The sequence below is a fragment of the Lissotriton vulgaris genome, chromosome 3_1 (genome assembly GCF_964263255.1).
Source record: "Lissotriton vulgaris chromosome 3_1, aLisVul1.2, whole genome shotgun sequence".
In the NCBI taxonomy this organism is placed as follows: Eukaryota; Metazoa; Chordata; class Amphibia; order Caudata; family Salamandridae; genus Lissotriton; species Lissotriton vulgaris.
In genome coordinates, this window is record NC_141689.1 from 90454902 (window position 1) to 90469297 (window position 14396).

General features: G+C 44.9%; 1 protein-coding gene across 1 annotated transcript in view; it reads right to left on the reverse strand.

Annotated features, from left to right (window-relative positions):
- Positions 1-11069: 11069 nt before the first annotated feature.
- The window catches only part of SIGLEC1 (sialic acid binding Ig like lectin 1), a 315685-nt gene continuing 312358 nt past the window's right edge, over positions 11070-14396 (reverse strand). Inside the window, 1 exon segment of the mRNA XM_086960128.1 lies at positions 11070-12224. Within this exon segment, the coding sequence (XP_086816254.1) occupies positions 12207-12224 (18 nt within the window). The 3' untranslated portion in view covers positions 11070-12206.

Here is a 14396-nt window from a genome sequence, read left to right on the forward strand (position 1 = left end):
ACCTCTGTCTCACGCTCCCTCTGTCTCCCTCCCTCTGTTTCCCTCCCTCTGTCTCCTTCCCTCTGTCTCCTTCCCTCTGTCTCCCGCCCTCTGTCTCCCTCCCTCTGTCTCCCTCCCTCTGTCTCCCTCTCCCTCTCTCTGACTCCCTCTGTCTCCCTCCCCCTATCTCCCTCCCTCTGTCTCCCCCTCCCTCGGTCTCCCCCTCCCTCCAAATGTCTCCCTCCCTCTTCTCCCTCCCTCCGCATCCCCCCCTGCTCTGTCTCCCTCCCTCTCTGTCTCCATTTATAGACTTCTGTCTAGTAAACCTTTATGTAAAGACAGTACACTTCTGAATGATAGCCCCTAAGGAAGTGATCCTGTATTGAAGGAGATAGGAGAGGGACTTCACGACCACCACTGATTTAAATGATGCATATTTTCACATTGCAGTGCATTAATTTTCCAGTTGTATCTTCTTTTGTGGCATGCGAACATATTCCCAATTTAGTCTTGCGTTGCGGAATAATTTCAATTACATGGATGTTTACAAATTGTTTGGCAGTGGTTGCGGCACATTTACATTGTGAAAGTGCTCATGTATATCATAAGTGCATAATTAGATGGCTGGTGTAGGACAGCAAAGCTCAAAAATGCCATTTACTGGCTCAAAAACTTTGCTACTCAATCTTCGTTTTAATACCACGGTCAAAAAGTCACATCTGCATTCCTAGCCAATACAGAATTTTCTGGATGCAACTTTCTATTTAATTATGGAAAAGGTTTACTCTTAAACCGAGCGACTATGGTTGTTTCTTCTTTATTACGGGCCCGATTCACAGAATAAACTTAAGACTCAATCCTAAACTTACTACTTTTTTGGTATTCACAGAATGCACTTACTACTTTTGGCATTCACAAAATGCACTTACTACTTTTGGGATTCACAAAATGAACTTACTACTTTTGGGATTCACAAAATGAACTTACTACTTTTGGTATTCACAGAAGTTAGGATTTTTTCTTGTTTGTCTTAAGACAAACTTAAGACAGACTTAAGACAGACTTAAGACAGGATTTTGTCTTAAGTCTGGCTTAAGTCTGTCTGTAGTCTGTCTTTAGTCTGTTTTAAGACAAAATCCTAACTTCTGTGAATACCAAAAGTAATAAGTTCATTCTGTGAATAGCAAAATAGTAGTAAGTTTAGGATTTTGTCTTAAGTTAGTTCTGTGAATCGGGCCCTACATGTCACAGCCTCTAACAGTGAGAAAAGTAAGAAACTTACTTGTAATGCAGGTGGTATACTTCGCATTGGCTCTAAATGCTAATTTTCAAATGAATTCCTTGCTGGAATCATGGACACAGCAGAGGATAGAACCAACTGGAATCTAGAAAGACCTAGTGTTCTTTCATTCATTCAGCCCGCCTGGTCACCTGTCAGGCGTTTAACACATGCACCAAGAGTATTTCCTCACTCAGTGCCAGACGGGGCTGTTCCTCAGCAGTCATATGGCAGAGAATAAAAGAAATCTCTTAAGCACTGACACAACAAACTACTTTTTGACCCCTAATCACATTGAGCAATAATGTGCTTTAAATAAACTTCGCACAAACACGGCCAGCGCTGCTGGGCAGTTTTGCAGACCCACATTCACTGGTAACTCTGTCTCCCTCCCTCTGACTCTCTCTCCCTTCCTCCCCCCTCCCTTTCACTTTGTCTCCCTCTCACTGTCACCTCAACTGGCGTGCGTGTGTATCAGCCGGGGCTGAGGCAGCTTGCCGGCCGCACCCGAGTTCTTCACAGGTGTTAAAAAGACTTTTAATGAGGCTTTGTTGTATTTCGCCTCTTCTTAGCACCCTTGTATCACTCTGACCTTCGCTGGAATCGCCCGGCCCCCATAGAGCGCTGCTGCAACCGCAGTGTTTGCAGACACTCTTTAATTAATGTTTTTTAAAACACAGGTAGGATGTCGGAAAGGTCCACGGACCGCCAAGGAAGGCTTACCGGGCCGCCAGCGGGCCGTACTATGAGTACCCCTGATCTACACTGATAATGTCTTCTATGAAGTATGGCCATTGCTGACCATGTGAAACGAGTGTAACCTGCCAGCTTGTACAGTTCATGTACTTGAACAATACCACTGCCCTTCGAGCCTTTGTGGATTGTCGAGCTTCGCTACCTGTGGCCTGAGATTGTGACATTAGTATAATATTTGATTTTTACATCATGTCCCTTTCCAAGTAAAACCGAAGGGAAGAAAGGAATCATGGTATGAACACTTTATAATAAACCTACCAGCCACGTGACATTGCGTTATTAAGTATCTGTAAAATATATAAGGCCTAAGGTGCTAACTACTGGTCTAAAAAAAACTGGTTGCAATTTGCGACCAATATTTTAGTAATCAGTGAAGAATGTTACAAATTAATATATGCACTAATAGCTTGGTTTGTAAAATGTCCAATCTGATTGAGTTGCGATCCAACCTACCTCATAAATAGAAATTAACTATGTCGCAAACGGAGACTCACCCCGATTGGTGGTCATCACGGGGATGGTGACCTCTTAGGGTCAACAGACCCCCACGACTTTGATCATGTATGAATAAATTATAAATTTTTATTAAATGAAGTAAACAAGGCTGCATTAAAAGAAATTCTTTTTTTTTTTTTTAGAAAATTGTATTTGAGAGTTGCCGGTGGTCCCCTGGCCCACTACCTACACCCGATTTAGTAGTTGGTAACTTTTCAATGTTGTGCAACCGGATAATGGTCACAAAATATTGTTACATCTCGTACTGAGTTGCAGTAGGAAGGAAGACCTATAACACACCCCTTGCAAACTGTGAAACAGATCCCAATTGCAATCTCAATTTAAGAGTCTGTACATTTGTACTGATCAGTTCATCATTTGGTATTCTGACCAGCTCATCTACGTTGAAACTGCTAAATGGCATTCAATTAACTGAATACATAGCTACAAAATGCTATTTTGAAACCCACATTCAAAGATTTTGCTTCCACCTCTCCTATCTTTTTTCTGTGCAGAGATCTGCACCTTGAATGTGGAGTCTCCGCAAACATAAGTATACGATTTAGTAGTGATTGGCGGCTGGACAGAGGGGAGAGACTGGTAAATGGGGAGTACTTAATGGATAATGGGAGGCCCGAAGAGAGGAGGAAGCAGAGATCTAGAGAGGAAAGTGAACTGACTCACAATAGAGTAAGCTCATTCCTATTCACAAGCTGCACTTCCACAGTTATTACAGCCAGAAATGACTCAAAACAGTAGTAAATGAACTCCAGCTCAGAACTGTCCACGCACAGCCAATGGCCCACCACTGATACTGCAACACCCTCTATTAGAAAATAATGGACCTAGGGACTTAATATGAAAAACAAATGAAATAATGCTAAAATAAATAAAACTATTTAAACTGAAAAATATAAATAGATGTAATTTAATATTATAAAAACAAATTCTGAAAATTAAACACATTTTTTATTTTAACACATTTTAATACCCTCTTTAAAATTAAAATATAGTTACATTTTTGTTATATACACTTTTAATAGTTTTTAATACATAATAATAAAAAAAAACTTTAGGTAGTTTTTTTATGGCCTAAACCACGGGTACTCATGGTACGGCCCGCAGGCCACCAGCAGCCCAGCAAGCCTTTCTTGGCAGCCCGCAGCCCTTGCAGACATTATACCTGTGTTTTATTTTTGAAGAGTGTCAGCAAACACCGCCACAGCAGCACGGGGCCGGGCCATTCCAGTGATGGTCAGAGTGGAGATGCAGTGGCGCTAGGAGGTCAAATACATCAAAGCTTCATTAACAAATAAATGGTCTTTTAAAGACCAGTGAAGTACTGGGGTGCGGCTGTGTGTGTGCGTCCAGGAAGCTGTCTCAGCCCAGGCTGGGTGGGGAAGGGGGTGACAGACAGAGGGAGATAGAGGGAAAGAGACAGAGGGAGGGAGACAGGGAGGGGTCAGAGGAAGGGAGACCGAGGGAGGAGGCCAGAGACAGACAGAGGGAGCAGAGAGAGACAGAGAGAGAGGGAGACAGAGGGAGGGAGACAGACAGAGGGAGACAGACAGAGGTAGAGAGAGAGGAAGGGAGACAGAGGAAGGGAGGGAGACAGAGGGACGGAGACAGAGAGGGAGACAGAAGGTGACAGACAGAGGTATGGAGACAGAGGGAGATATACAGAGGGAGGGAGAGGGTGGGAGCCAGAGAGAGGGAGACAGAGAGAGGGAGACCGAGGGAGGGAGACAGAGACAGACAGAGGGAGACAGAGAGAGAGAGAGAGAGAGACAGATAGAGAGGGAGACAGAGAGAGGGAGACAGAGGGAGGGAGACAGAGGGAGGGAGACAGAGACAGACAGAGGGAGACAGAAAGAGAGAGGGAGACAGAGAGAGAGAGAGAGGGAGACAGAGAGAGAGGGAGACCGAGTGAGGGAGAGAGAGGGAGACAGAGGGAGAGAGAGAGGGAGGGAGGGAGACATAGGGACGGAGACAGAGGGAGACAGAGGGTGACAGACAGAGGAAGGGAGACAGAGGGAGGGAAACCAAGGGATTAAGACAGAGGGAGCGACACAGAGGGAGACAGACAGAGGGAGAATGGGCGACAGAGGGAGGGAGACAGATAGAGGGAGACAGACAGAGGGAGACAGACGGAGACAGGCAGAGGGAGAAAGAGGGGGGGAGACCTGAGAGAGAGGGAGACAGAGAGAGGGAGACAGAGAGAGGGAGACAGAGAGAGGGAGACAGAGAGAGGGAGACAGACAGAGGGAGACAGACAGACAGAGGGAGGGAAACAGACAGAGGGAGGAAGACAGACAGAGGGAGACAGAGGGAGACAGACAGAGGGAGGAGGGCAACAGAGGGCGGGAGACAGATAGAGGGAGGGAGACAGACAGAGGGAGACAGAGGGAGGGAGGGAGACAGAGAGAGGGAGACAGAGAGAGAGAGAGACAGAGGGATAGAGAGGGAGACAGAGGGAGAGAGAGGGAGACAGAGGGAGAGAGAGGGAGACAGAGGGAAGGAGACAGAGGGACGCAGACAGACAGAGAGAGGGAGGCACAGGGAGACAGACAGAGGGAGGGAGACAGACAGAGGGAGGGAGACAGACAGAGGGAGGGAGAGACAGAAGGAGACAGAGAGAGGGAGACAGAGGGCGACAGACAGAGGGAGAGAGAGAGAGGGAAGGAGAGGGAGGGAGACAGAGAGAGGGAGACAGAGGGAAACAGAGGGAGACAGAGCGAGAGAGGGAGAGAGAGAGACGGAGAGAGTGACATAGAGAGAGGGAGGGAGACAGAGAGAGAGGGAGGGAGACAGACAGAGGGAGGGAGAGATAGAGCGAGGGACGGAGACAGAGAGAGAGAGAGAGAGAGAGAGAGAGAGAGAGAGAGAGAGAGAGAGAGAGAGATGAAGATGTGTGTGTGCCGAGTCTGTTGGCTCAGTGAACGAGCGCATTCGCTGCAGGGGCCTATGTTCAACCTCATGGTCACAGTTTTTTTTCTTCTCTAGCCCGCCCCTCTCCCCCACTGACCCCGCTCCCACCGGTGCAGCCTTCTGCCACAAACCACACTGTAAATTTTGCCCCTGAGAGAAAGTTTGTGAGTATCCATGGTCTAAACCTCAGAAAAATAGTTACATTTACATTTGATATAATGTAAACAGGTACATTTAAATTTAAATTAATTTGTTAATACTTTAACACTGTAACATTTGTTTATATTGTTCCACAGTTAAAATAATATATCCAATTATTTAACATAAATATTTTACATTAAAATGGTTTCGTTTTATTTTCAAAGCTTATTAAACTTTAACAATTTTCCTTATCCTTTACCATACAGAGCTGTCCGCCCGGGTACCATAAACTGTTTATATTTACTTACTATGTATAAAACACTACAAAAGAATTATGAATAGAATAACATTTCATTTTTTTGAAAGTTGCATTTATTTCTAAATTTATAAGTTTATGAAAATGTGTTATCATTTAATAGTTTTTATTTTTTAGAATGCATGCAATCTTGCTAACATTAAATTTGATTTATATCTATTTAAAAAAAGTCAAAATAATGTTTTTAAATGTATCATTATTTTCTACAGGGTTCTATTTTAAGTCCCTGTCTCCATTATGTATTATTGGATTCTGTTGAATATTAGTGGTGGCCATGTGTGGTGCTGGAAATACTACTGGTCCTTTTTGGCCATAGTAGCTTTACACGCGTACATTTCATCCACCCTTCATTCCAAGAGGTTAAGACCGGCAAGCCTACACTTTTGAGTAACTTTACACTCGCAAATGGTGAACAGTCAAAAGTAGTAAAGTTACTCAAGTGTATGGGCAAACTTACACATGTAGATTTACAAGCATGTAAGTTAATCTTTGTGAATCGGCTCCATAATAGTGAAAAACCAAAAGTAGTAAAGTTACTCAAAAGTGTAAAAATACACTTGTGTATTTTTACTGACATGTACTTTTACCTTTGTGAATAGGTCCCATAGTTTGTTTGGAATTTTCTTTAACTATATTAAATTGTTTGAAAAAAAACAAAAAATGTCAGCAATTAAAACTCACTTACTCACAGATGTAGTAAGAACAGTAGTTGCATTGTACTGATGGTGACAAATACTGAGATCTCTGTGTTGGAAAACATATCACCACTATAGGTGCAATTTTTCATGCACTTTTTCAAGTGTGAGAAGTATGAAAAAACTAAACTGAAGAAAACATCAGCCAAAATTGTATTTGGATAAGAGAAACTCCCTCACATACAAATAAACATTTAGCCATGTGACTATCTGCAAATATAGGTTTCTGAGAAAATGTCCATAAAACAATTGATTTGGTCGTATAATTCGCCTACAAATCAAGTTTGTCAAGTTAGTGCACTTCTCCAGATCTGATCACAACTCATTGTGTTCAGACGGTGTGACGTTGCATTTATTTTTATGATTGAACAATTTGGTTCAATATGTCAAGTCAAGTCAAGTCAGTAAATTTATATAGCGCGCTACATACCCAGAGGGTCTCAAGGCGCTTGAAGAAGGGTGGGGAATTACTTGTCAAATATCCACGTTTTAAGTTGCTTTCTGAATGCTAGGTGGTTCTGAGTAAGGCGAAGGTGGGTGGGAAGTGAGTTCCAGGTTTTAGCTGCCAGGTAGGAGAAGGATCTACCTCCCATGGTGGTTTTGTTGATGCGAGGTACAGTGGCAAGGGCTTGGTTGGAGGATCGTAGCTGGCAGGAGGGGGTGTAGAAGGACAGTCGTGTGTTGAGGCATTCGGGTCCGATTTCGTATAGTGCTTTGTGTGCGTGGGTTAGGAGCCGGAAAGTAATCCTCTTATTGACGGGGAGCCAGTGGAGGTTTTTCAGGTGACCAGAGATGTGTTCTTTACGCGGGATGTCTAATATGAGCCTGGCTGAAGCATTCTGGATGCGTTGGAGTTTTTTCTGGAGTTTTGCGGTGGTACCGGCGTAGAGGGTGTTTCCGTAGTCCAGTCGGCTCGTGATCAGAGCGTGGGTGACCGTTTTTCTAGTTTCTGTGGGGATCCAACGAAATGTTTTTTTGAGCATGCGAAGAATGTTGAAGCAAGATGAAGAAACGGCGTTGACTTGTCTGTTCATCGAGAGTGAGGAATCCAGGATGACGCCCAGGTTCCGTGCGTGGTCCGTCGGGATGGGTGCTTTTCCAAGGGCCTCTGGCCACCAAGAGTCATCCCAGGCGGAGGGGGAGGTGCCAAGGATGAGGACTTCTGTTTTGTCTGAGTTCAGTTTCAGACGGCTGTGCTTCATCCAGTCGGCTACTTCTTTCATTCCTTCATGCAGGTTGGTTTTGGCAGTGTTAGGGTCTCTGGTGAGAGATAGGATCAGTTGAGTGTCATCGGCGTAGGAGATGATGTTGAGGTTGTGTTGGCGTGCGATGACCGCGAGGGGGCTCATGTATACGTTGAAGAGGGTGGGGCTGAGTGAAGATCCTTGTGGTACGCCGCAGATGACTTCAGTGGCCTCTGACTTGAATGGTGGAAGGCGGACTCTCTGGGTTCTTCCGGTGAGGAACGAGGTGATCCATTCCAGTGCTTTTCCTTGGATTCCGACGTTTCTGAGGCGTTGTAAAAGGGTGCTATGACAGACTGTGTCGAAGGCTGCGGAGAGGTCGAGGAGGATGAGGGCGACTGTGTCTCCATTGTCCAGTAGAGTTCGAATGTCGTCTGTTGCTGCGATGAGGGCGGTTTCAGTGCTGTGCTTGGTTCGGAAGCCGGATTGTGAGGAGTCGAGGGATTTGTTGGTTTCGAGGAATGCGGCAAGCTGGTTGTTGACCGCTTTCTCAATGACTTTGGCCGGGAATGGAAGGAGTGAGATAGGGCGGTAGTTTTTGAGTTCGGTGGGGTCAGCTGTGGGTTTCTTCAGGAGGGCGCTGAGTTCGGCATGTTTCCAGCTTTCCGGGAAGGTTGCGGAGTTGAGGGAGCAGTTGATGACGTCTCGGAGGTGCGGTGCAATAATGGAGTCTGCTTTGTTAAAGATGTGGTGAGGGCATGGGTCTGTGGGGGATCCTGAGTGGATAGAGTTCATCAGACGGATGGTGTCCTCAATGGAGATTGGCTTCCAGTCATTGAGGATGTTCAAGGGGGATGGGGGTCCTGCAGGGGGTTGGGTGGGTTGGTCTTCGGGTCGGTTGTCGAAGCTGTTGTGGATGTCTGCAATTTTGTTGTGGAAGAATGAGGCTAGGGAGTCGCAGAGGGCTTGAGAGGGGGTGATGTCGTTGGAGTTGGCTGAGGGGTTGGTAAATTCCTTGACGATGTTGAATAATTCCTTGCTGTTGTGGGCGTTGTTATCTAGTCGGTCCTTGAAAGCGGCTTTCTTGGCATTCTGGATCAGTTGGTGGTGTATGCGGGTGGCGTTTTGAAGGCGTCCTTGGTGCTGGTGGTTGGGTCTTTTTTCCAGGCCTTCTCAAGGGAGCGACAGAGTTTCTTGGATTTCTTAAGATCATCGTTGAACCAGGAGGCCTTCTTGCTGCCTAGTTTGATTTGTCGTTTTTTCAGTGGTGCTAGGATGTCGGCGCTGATGGATAACCATTGGGTGAGGTTGGTGGCTGCTTGGTCGGGGTTTGAGGAGTGGGCTGGGGGGTTTAGAAGAAGCGATGAGGAGATCTGGTCGATGGTGATTTTGTTCCAGTTTCTTTGCAGAGTGGGTTGGGGGTGGTAGTTGGATGTGGGCTTGTTGTAGGTAAAGTGAACGCAGCTGTGGTCAGTCCAAAGGAGACTTGTGGTGTGGCTGAAGGAGACATGTTTGCTGGAGGTGAAGATAGGGTCGAGTGTGTGACCTGCGATGTGGGTGGGGGTAGTGACAAGTTGTTTAAGTCCGAGGTTGGCGAGGTTGTCCAAAAGGGTGGTGGTGTTGCGATCGTTGTTCTTTTCAAGGTGAAAGTTGAGGTCTCCCAGAAGGATGTAATCCTCGGAGGGGAGCGCGTGTGGAGTGATGAAGTCCGTGATGTCTTCACTAAATTGTGCGCGGGGTCCTGGTGGCCTGTATAGGAGGGTGCCTCTGAGTGTGGTCTTGGGGTCGATGTGGATCTGGAAGTGAAGGTGTTCAGTGTTGGCGAGATTGACGTCTGAGCTGGTTGAGATGCGGATGGATTTCTTATGGACGATAGCGATGCCTCCTCCTGTGTTGCCGATACGGTCCTTGCAAATGATCTTATAGCCTTCTGGGATGGCAATGGTGATGTCTGGGGCTGATGTGGCGTTCATCCATGTTTCTGTTAGGAAGGCGACGTCCGGAGAGATGGTGTCTAGTAGATTCCAGAGGTCGATGGCGTGCCTGTGGACTGAGCGGGTGTTGAGCAGGATGCATTGTAGGTGGTTGGGGTCGGATATCTGTTGTGTGTTCGTCGATGAGGAGTTGTTCTTGGTGCCGTCGAACTTGCAGGCGTTGCAGGAGAAGGGTCCATGGGTGTGTCCAGGAGCGGCTTGGGCGCAGTTGGGGGAACGGCCGGGGTTAAGGGCTAGGAGGGTGGAGGCAGCGTAAGTAATGCGGGAGAGGTGGGCATTACGAGGACCAGGGGGTCTGGTGCTGGGCGCGGTCCAGGCGCGGACGGGCGTAGACGGGCTTACCTTTGGCGCACCTTCGGCACGGCCGTAGCGCGTGGACGCTGCGCGTTGGGGCATTTGCCTTAAATGGTGGATGGGGGCGGAGCGTGGGAGGGGCCGCTGGGAGGCGGTATCGGGGAGGGTAGGCGGGCCAGGAGACTGCACAACAAATGGAATGGGAGGGGAACGTGAGACGAGGCAGAGGGCACAGAAGTTCCAAAATGAATAAACAAATGGGGCAGAAGCTAGACAATGCAGCAGTATCAGGCAGCACCTTGAGTTCGGCGAAAAAATACCACGATAAATATTATTAAAGCACACAAATGCGCAAATCAGGGGGCGTGACTCAGCGCTAGTTAAGGTAGAGAGCGCCAGCAATTACAAGCGTTACGATACCACAGAGCAGTTCCCAACAGCGCTGGGAGGAGGTTCACGCTCGGGGTCTGCAAGCAGGAAGCGTGAAGGAGCGTCTGCGATGGACAGGGTCCAGACGGTCACAGCGCTGGAAGGGGGGAGGTCAGCAAGGTATTCGTGGGTGGGAGGGGCTGCTGGGAGGCGGTATCGGGGAGGGTAGGCGGGCCAGGAGACTGCACAACAAATGGAATGGGAGGGGAACGTGAGACGAGGCAGAGGGCACAGAAGTTCCAAAATGAATAAACAAATGGCGCAGAAGCTAGACAGTGCAGCAGTATCAGGCAGCACCTTGAGTTCGGCGAAAAAATACCACGATAAATATTATTAAAGCACACAAATGCGCAAATCAGGGGGCGTGACTCAGCGCTAGTTAAGGTAGAGAGCGCCAGCAATTACAAGCATTACGATACCACAGAGCAGTTCCCAACAGCGCTGGGAGGAGGTTCACGCTCGGGGTCTGCAAGCAGGAAGCGTGAAGGAGCGTCCGCGATGGACAGGGTCCAGACGGTCATTAATTAAGAATGCAAAAATGAAGAAATACCTTTATAAAGAAGCGACTAAGTAAATCTGTTCAGAAAAAAATGCATTTTATTTTGCATTTAATAAAATTTGCCAAATAACTGTAATTGTCACAAAAAGATTCACCCTTAATTAAAGATTATACCAAACCCAAACTATTACCTCACCTACGAGCCTCACACTAATCCAAACATAACCCTAAAGTTTAGCATACCACTAACCACAGTTTTACCTCAAACATAATACTGATCTTCAATACAATCTGAACACGAGCCCTTCTCTCAAAACACAATACTGACATTAACCTTTACCTCAAGTATAATACTGACCTTTACCACTATCTCAATATTGGCTCTTACTTCAAACATAACATTGACTTTTACCTCTATGTTATCGCAAGTCACTACCTGAAATATAATACTTACATTAGCTACAATCCCAGCACTAAACCTTACCTAACACCAGAATTAACCTTAAACCTAACTCTGTCCCTCACTTTATCATCCAATCAAACTCTAATACAAAATTTTAACTTAACACCAAAACAAACATAAACCTTTCAATAACACCAACTTTGGTGCCTGAACAGGAGTACTGTGGAAGAGTTTGTGGTATTCATCAGACCAGGTAGATACTATGGGGTGAAGTATTAACTAGGTCCGGTGAATTCTTTCTATTCTGAGTTTGATCAAGAAACATCAGGAATCACATTTAATTTGGTGCTTTTCTGCATGTATGGATATTTACCAGGCCTTTGGCCCGGGTATTGCGGCAGGTTTGTCCTGCCAAATGTAACTGGAGAAAACTGCAGGCGGTTATGACCAGAGTTTGCACACATCAGAATATACTAGGACATTCATAATAGGGCCTAACCCCACAATTTTGAAGTAATTAATAAAGAAGAAATGTTCTGACTGCTTGCTGGATTTCCTTCATTCAAACTAAACCTTATTTCACTTTTTTTCCACTTTATTTTCTTCACCATTAGTTCTTTCTTGGTGTATTTTCATTTTCACATAATACCAGTGACAATGTGACAAATGCTTCCTTGCAAATCTGATGACTGCTCATATTGCTCATGAAAAGAGTGGGGCGATGGTAGCCTTTTCTTCCTTCTGCAGACTGCATTTCTGCCTCTTCTGTTTCATTGAAAAATTCCGTTGTACTGCTGTATCTTTGAAGATTGATTCAATGGGATTCCCCAGCCTGCAAAATACAAAAAAAAATCATTATATAAAGTTTCAAGCTCAAGGGCATATTCATATAGGTAAATTCACCTGGGAGTAAATCTACACATTTAAATTTACTCTTACACTTTGTATTATATTTACCACTTTTGGCTATACATCATTTACAAGAGAAAATTTACTACAAAGAGTAGACTTACATATCTCCACCCCTTGAAATAGGCGGTAGAGCCAAATTTATGAGTGTGAAGTTACTACTAGTATTTTTCTACATGTAGATGGAGGTCTCTGTGTCTGGTGCAGAGACCTTCATATGGTATTACACATATTTCTGTGTTAAATATCAATGTAAGGTCGTTTTCATTCATTTTAGATAAAGAACAAAATACAAAAAGCTGCACCACTATTAACCTTATTTTTATTATGTAGTTAATTAATTTAAATATATTAACTTCACTGGAAAATATTTTTATAGGTTTAATAAATCGCACCTAAAGTAAAATGTTTATATTTTTGATTAGTAATTAAAGTTTACCAACATTTAATCATAGATTTAATTTAAATATTTTTTTAAATATAGTTACATTTATTTGTAAATTTACAAAGGCTAATAAAATGTTCTATCACAAAATAATATTCTTTTTTTATAGATTAATATGTAAAAGAAATTAATAAAATGAATATATACATTATTTTATATGGGATGGTTTTGCAATACCAGTGTTTGGCCACGTTGGTGCTGTGTGGTCCAGGTCTGAGCTGGAGTACTATTATTGCTGTTTTGGAAATTCTTTGCTGTAGTGGTTTTAGAAAAGCAGTTTGTTAATAGGAACACGCTTACTCTTATATGGCTGAGTGCATATTCCCCCTTACACCTCTCCTTAGCATTTCCTAAACCCTTTCTACAACGAAATTCGTTGTAAATGCATGAATGGTAAAAGCATGTTTTTTAAAAATGTTTGGATAAGGTAAGTATGGGTATAGTGGTATATGTTTTGGTGTACTGAGGTATATGTTTTAGGGTGTTTGGGTATTTTAAGGGTTTAGATATAGTTTTGGGTTATGGGGTACAGGGGTAGTTTTAGGGTTTAGGGATAGGTATGGGTTTTGTGGTACATGGGGTATTTTTAAGGTTCAGGGCTAGGTTTGGGTTTTGGGGTACAGGGTTATTTTAGGGTTCAGGAGTAGGTTTGGGTTTTGGGGTACAGGGTTATTTTTAGGGTTCAGGGCTAGGTTTGGGTTTTGGGGTACATGGGTATTTTTAGGGTTCAGGGGTAGGTTTGGGTTTTGGGGTACATGGGTATTTGAAGGGTTCAGGGCTAGGTTTGGGTTTTTGGGGTACAGGGGTATTTTAGGGTTCAGAGGTAGGTTTGGGTTTTGGGGTACAGTGGTATTTTTAGGGTTCAGGGCTAGGTTTAGGTTTTGGGATACAGGGGTATTTTTAGGGTTCAGGCCTTGGTTTGGGTTTTGAGGTACAGGGGTATTAATAGGGTTCAGGCCTTGGTTTGGGTTTTGGGGTACAGGGGTATTCTTAGGGTTTAGGGATAGGTTTGGGTTTTGGGGTGCAGGGGGTATTTATAGGGTTAAGATGGGTTAGTGTTTAAGGGTGTTGGGGTATTTTAAGGTGTATGGGTGGGTTATGATTATGGGGTGCAGGGGTATTTAAAGGGAGCAGGGTGGGATTAGCACACGATATGAGACATGGCATGAAGGGCGGAACGTACCACACGCCCCCAGCGTTTGCCACGCCCCCAGCACACGCCCACAGCGCAACGCAGACACGCCCACAAGGGACTACTTTGCTGGCACGGTTCTTTTACTTTTTAAATGTATATGGTGGGCGTCTGCATAGCCTATGTCCTTCTGCTGCAACTGCCCTTTCCAACGCTGTATTGGGTGTTGTGATTGGTGCTGTGGTTTCTGAGATTACCCACCTCAAAGGTTTGGGCTCTCTCTTTATTATATTAGTATAGATTTACCTTTTTTTGCACCTGCTATGAATTCACACAGGGACTCCTGACTGGTTTAAGTACTTTTAGGATTGCAGGTTTCTCCACCACGAGTGAACAACACACTGAGACTTCAGTGGAGGGAAAATGTAAGCTGGGCAAAACCGCTTTCAGGAATCTGCTTTTGGTTGAGGGACTCACCATCATTAACCAAGCAAAATGCGTGAGATTTGCCTCAGCAG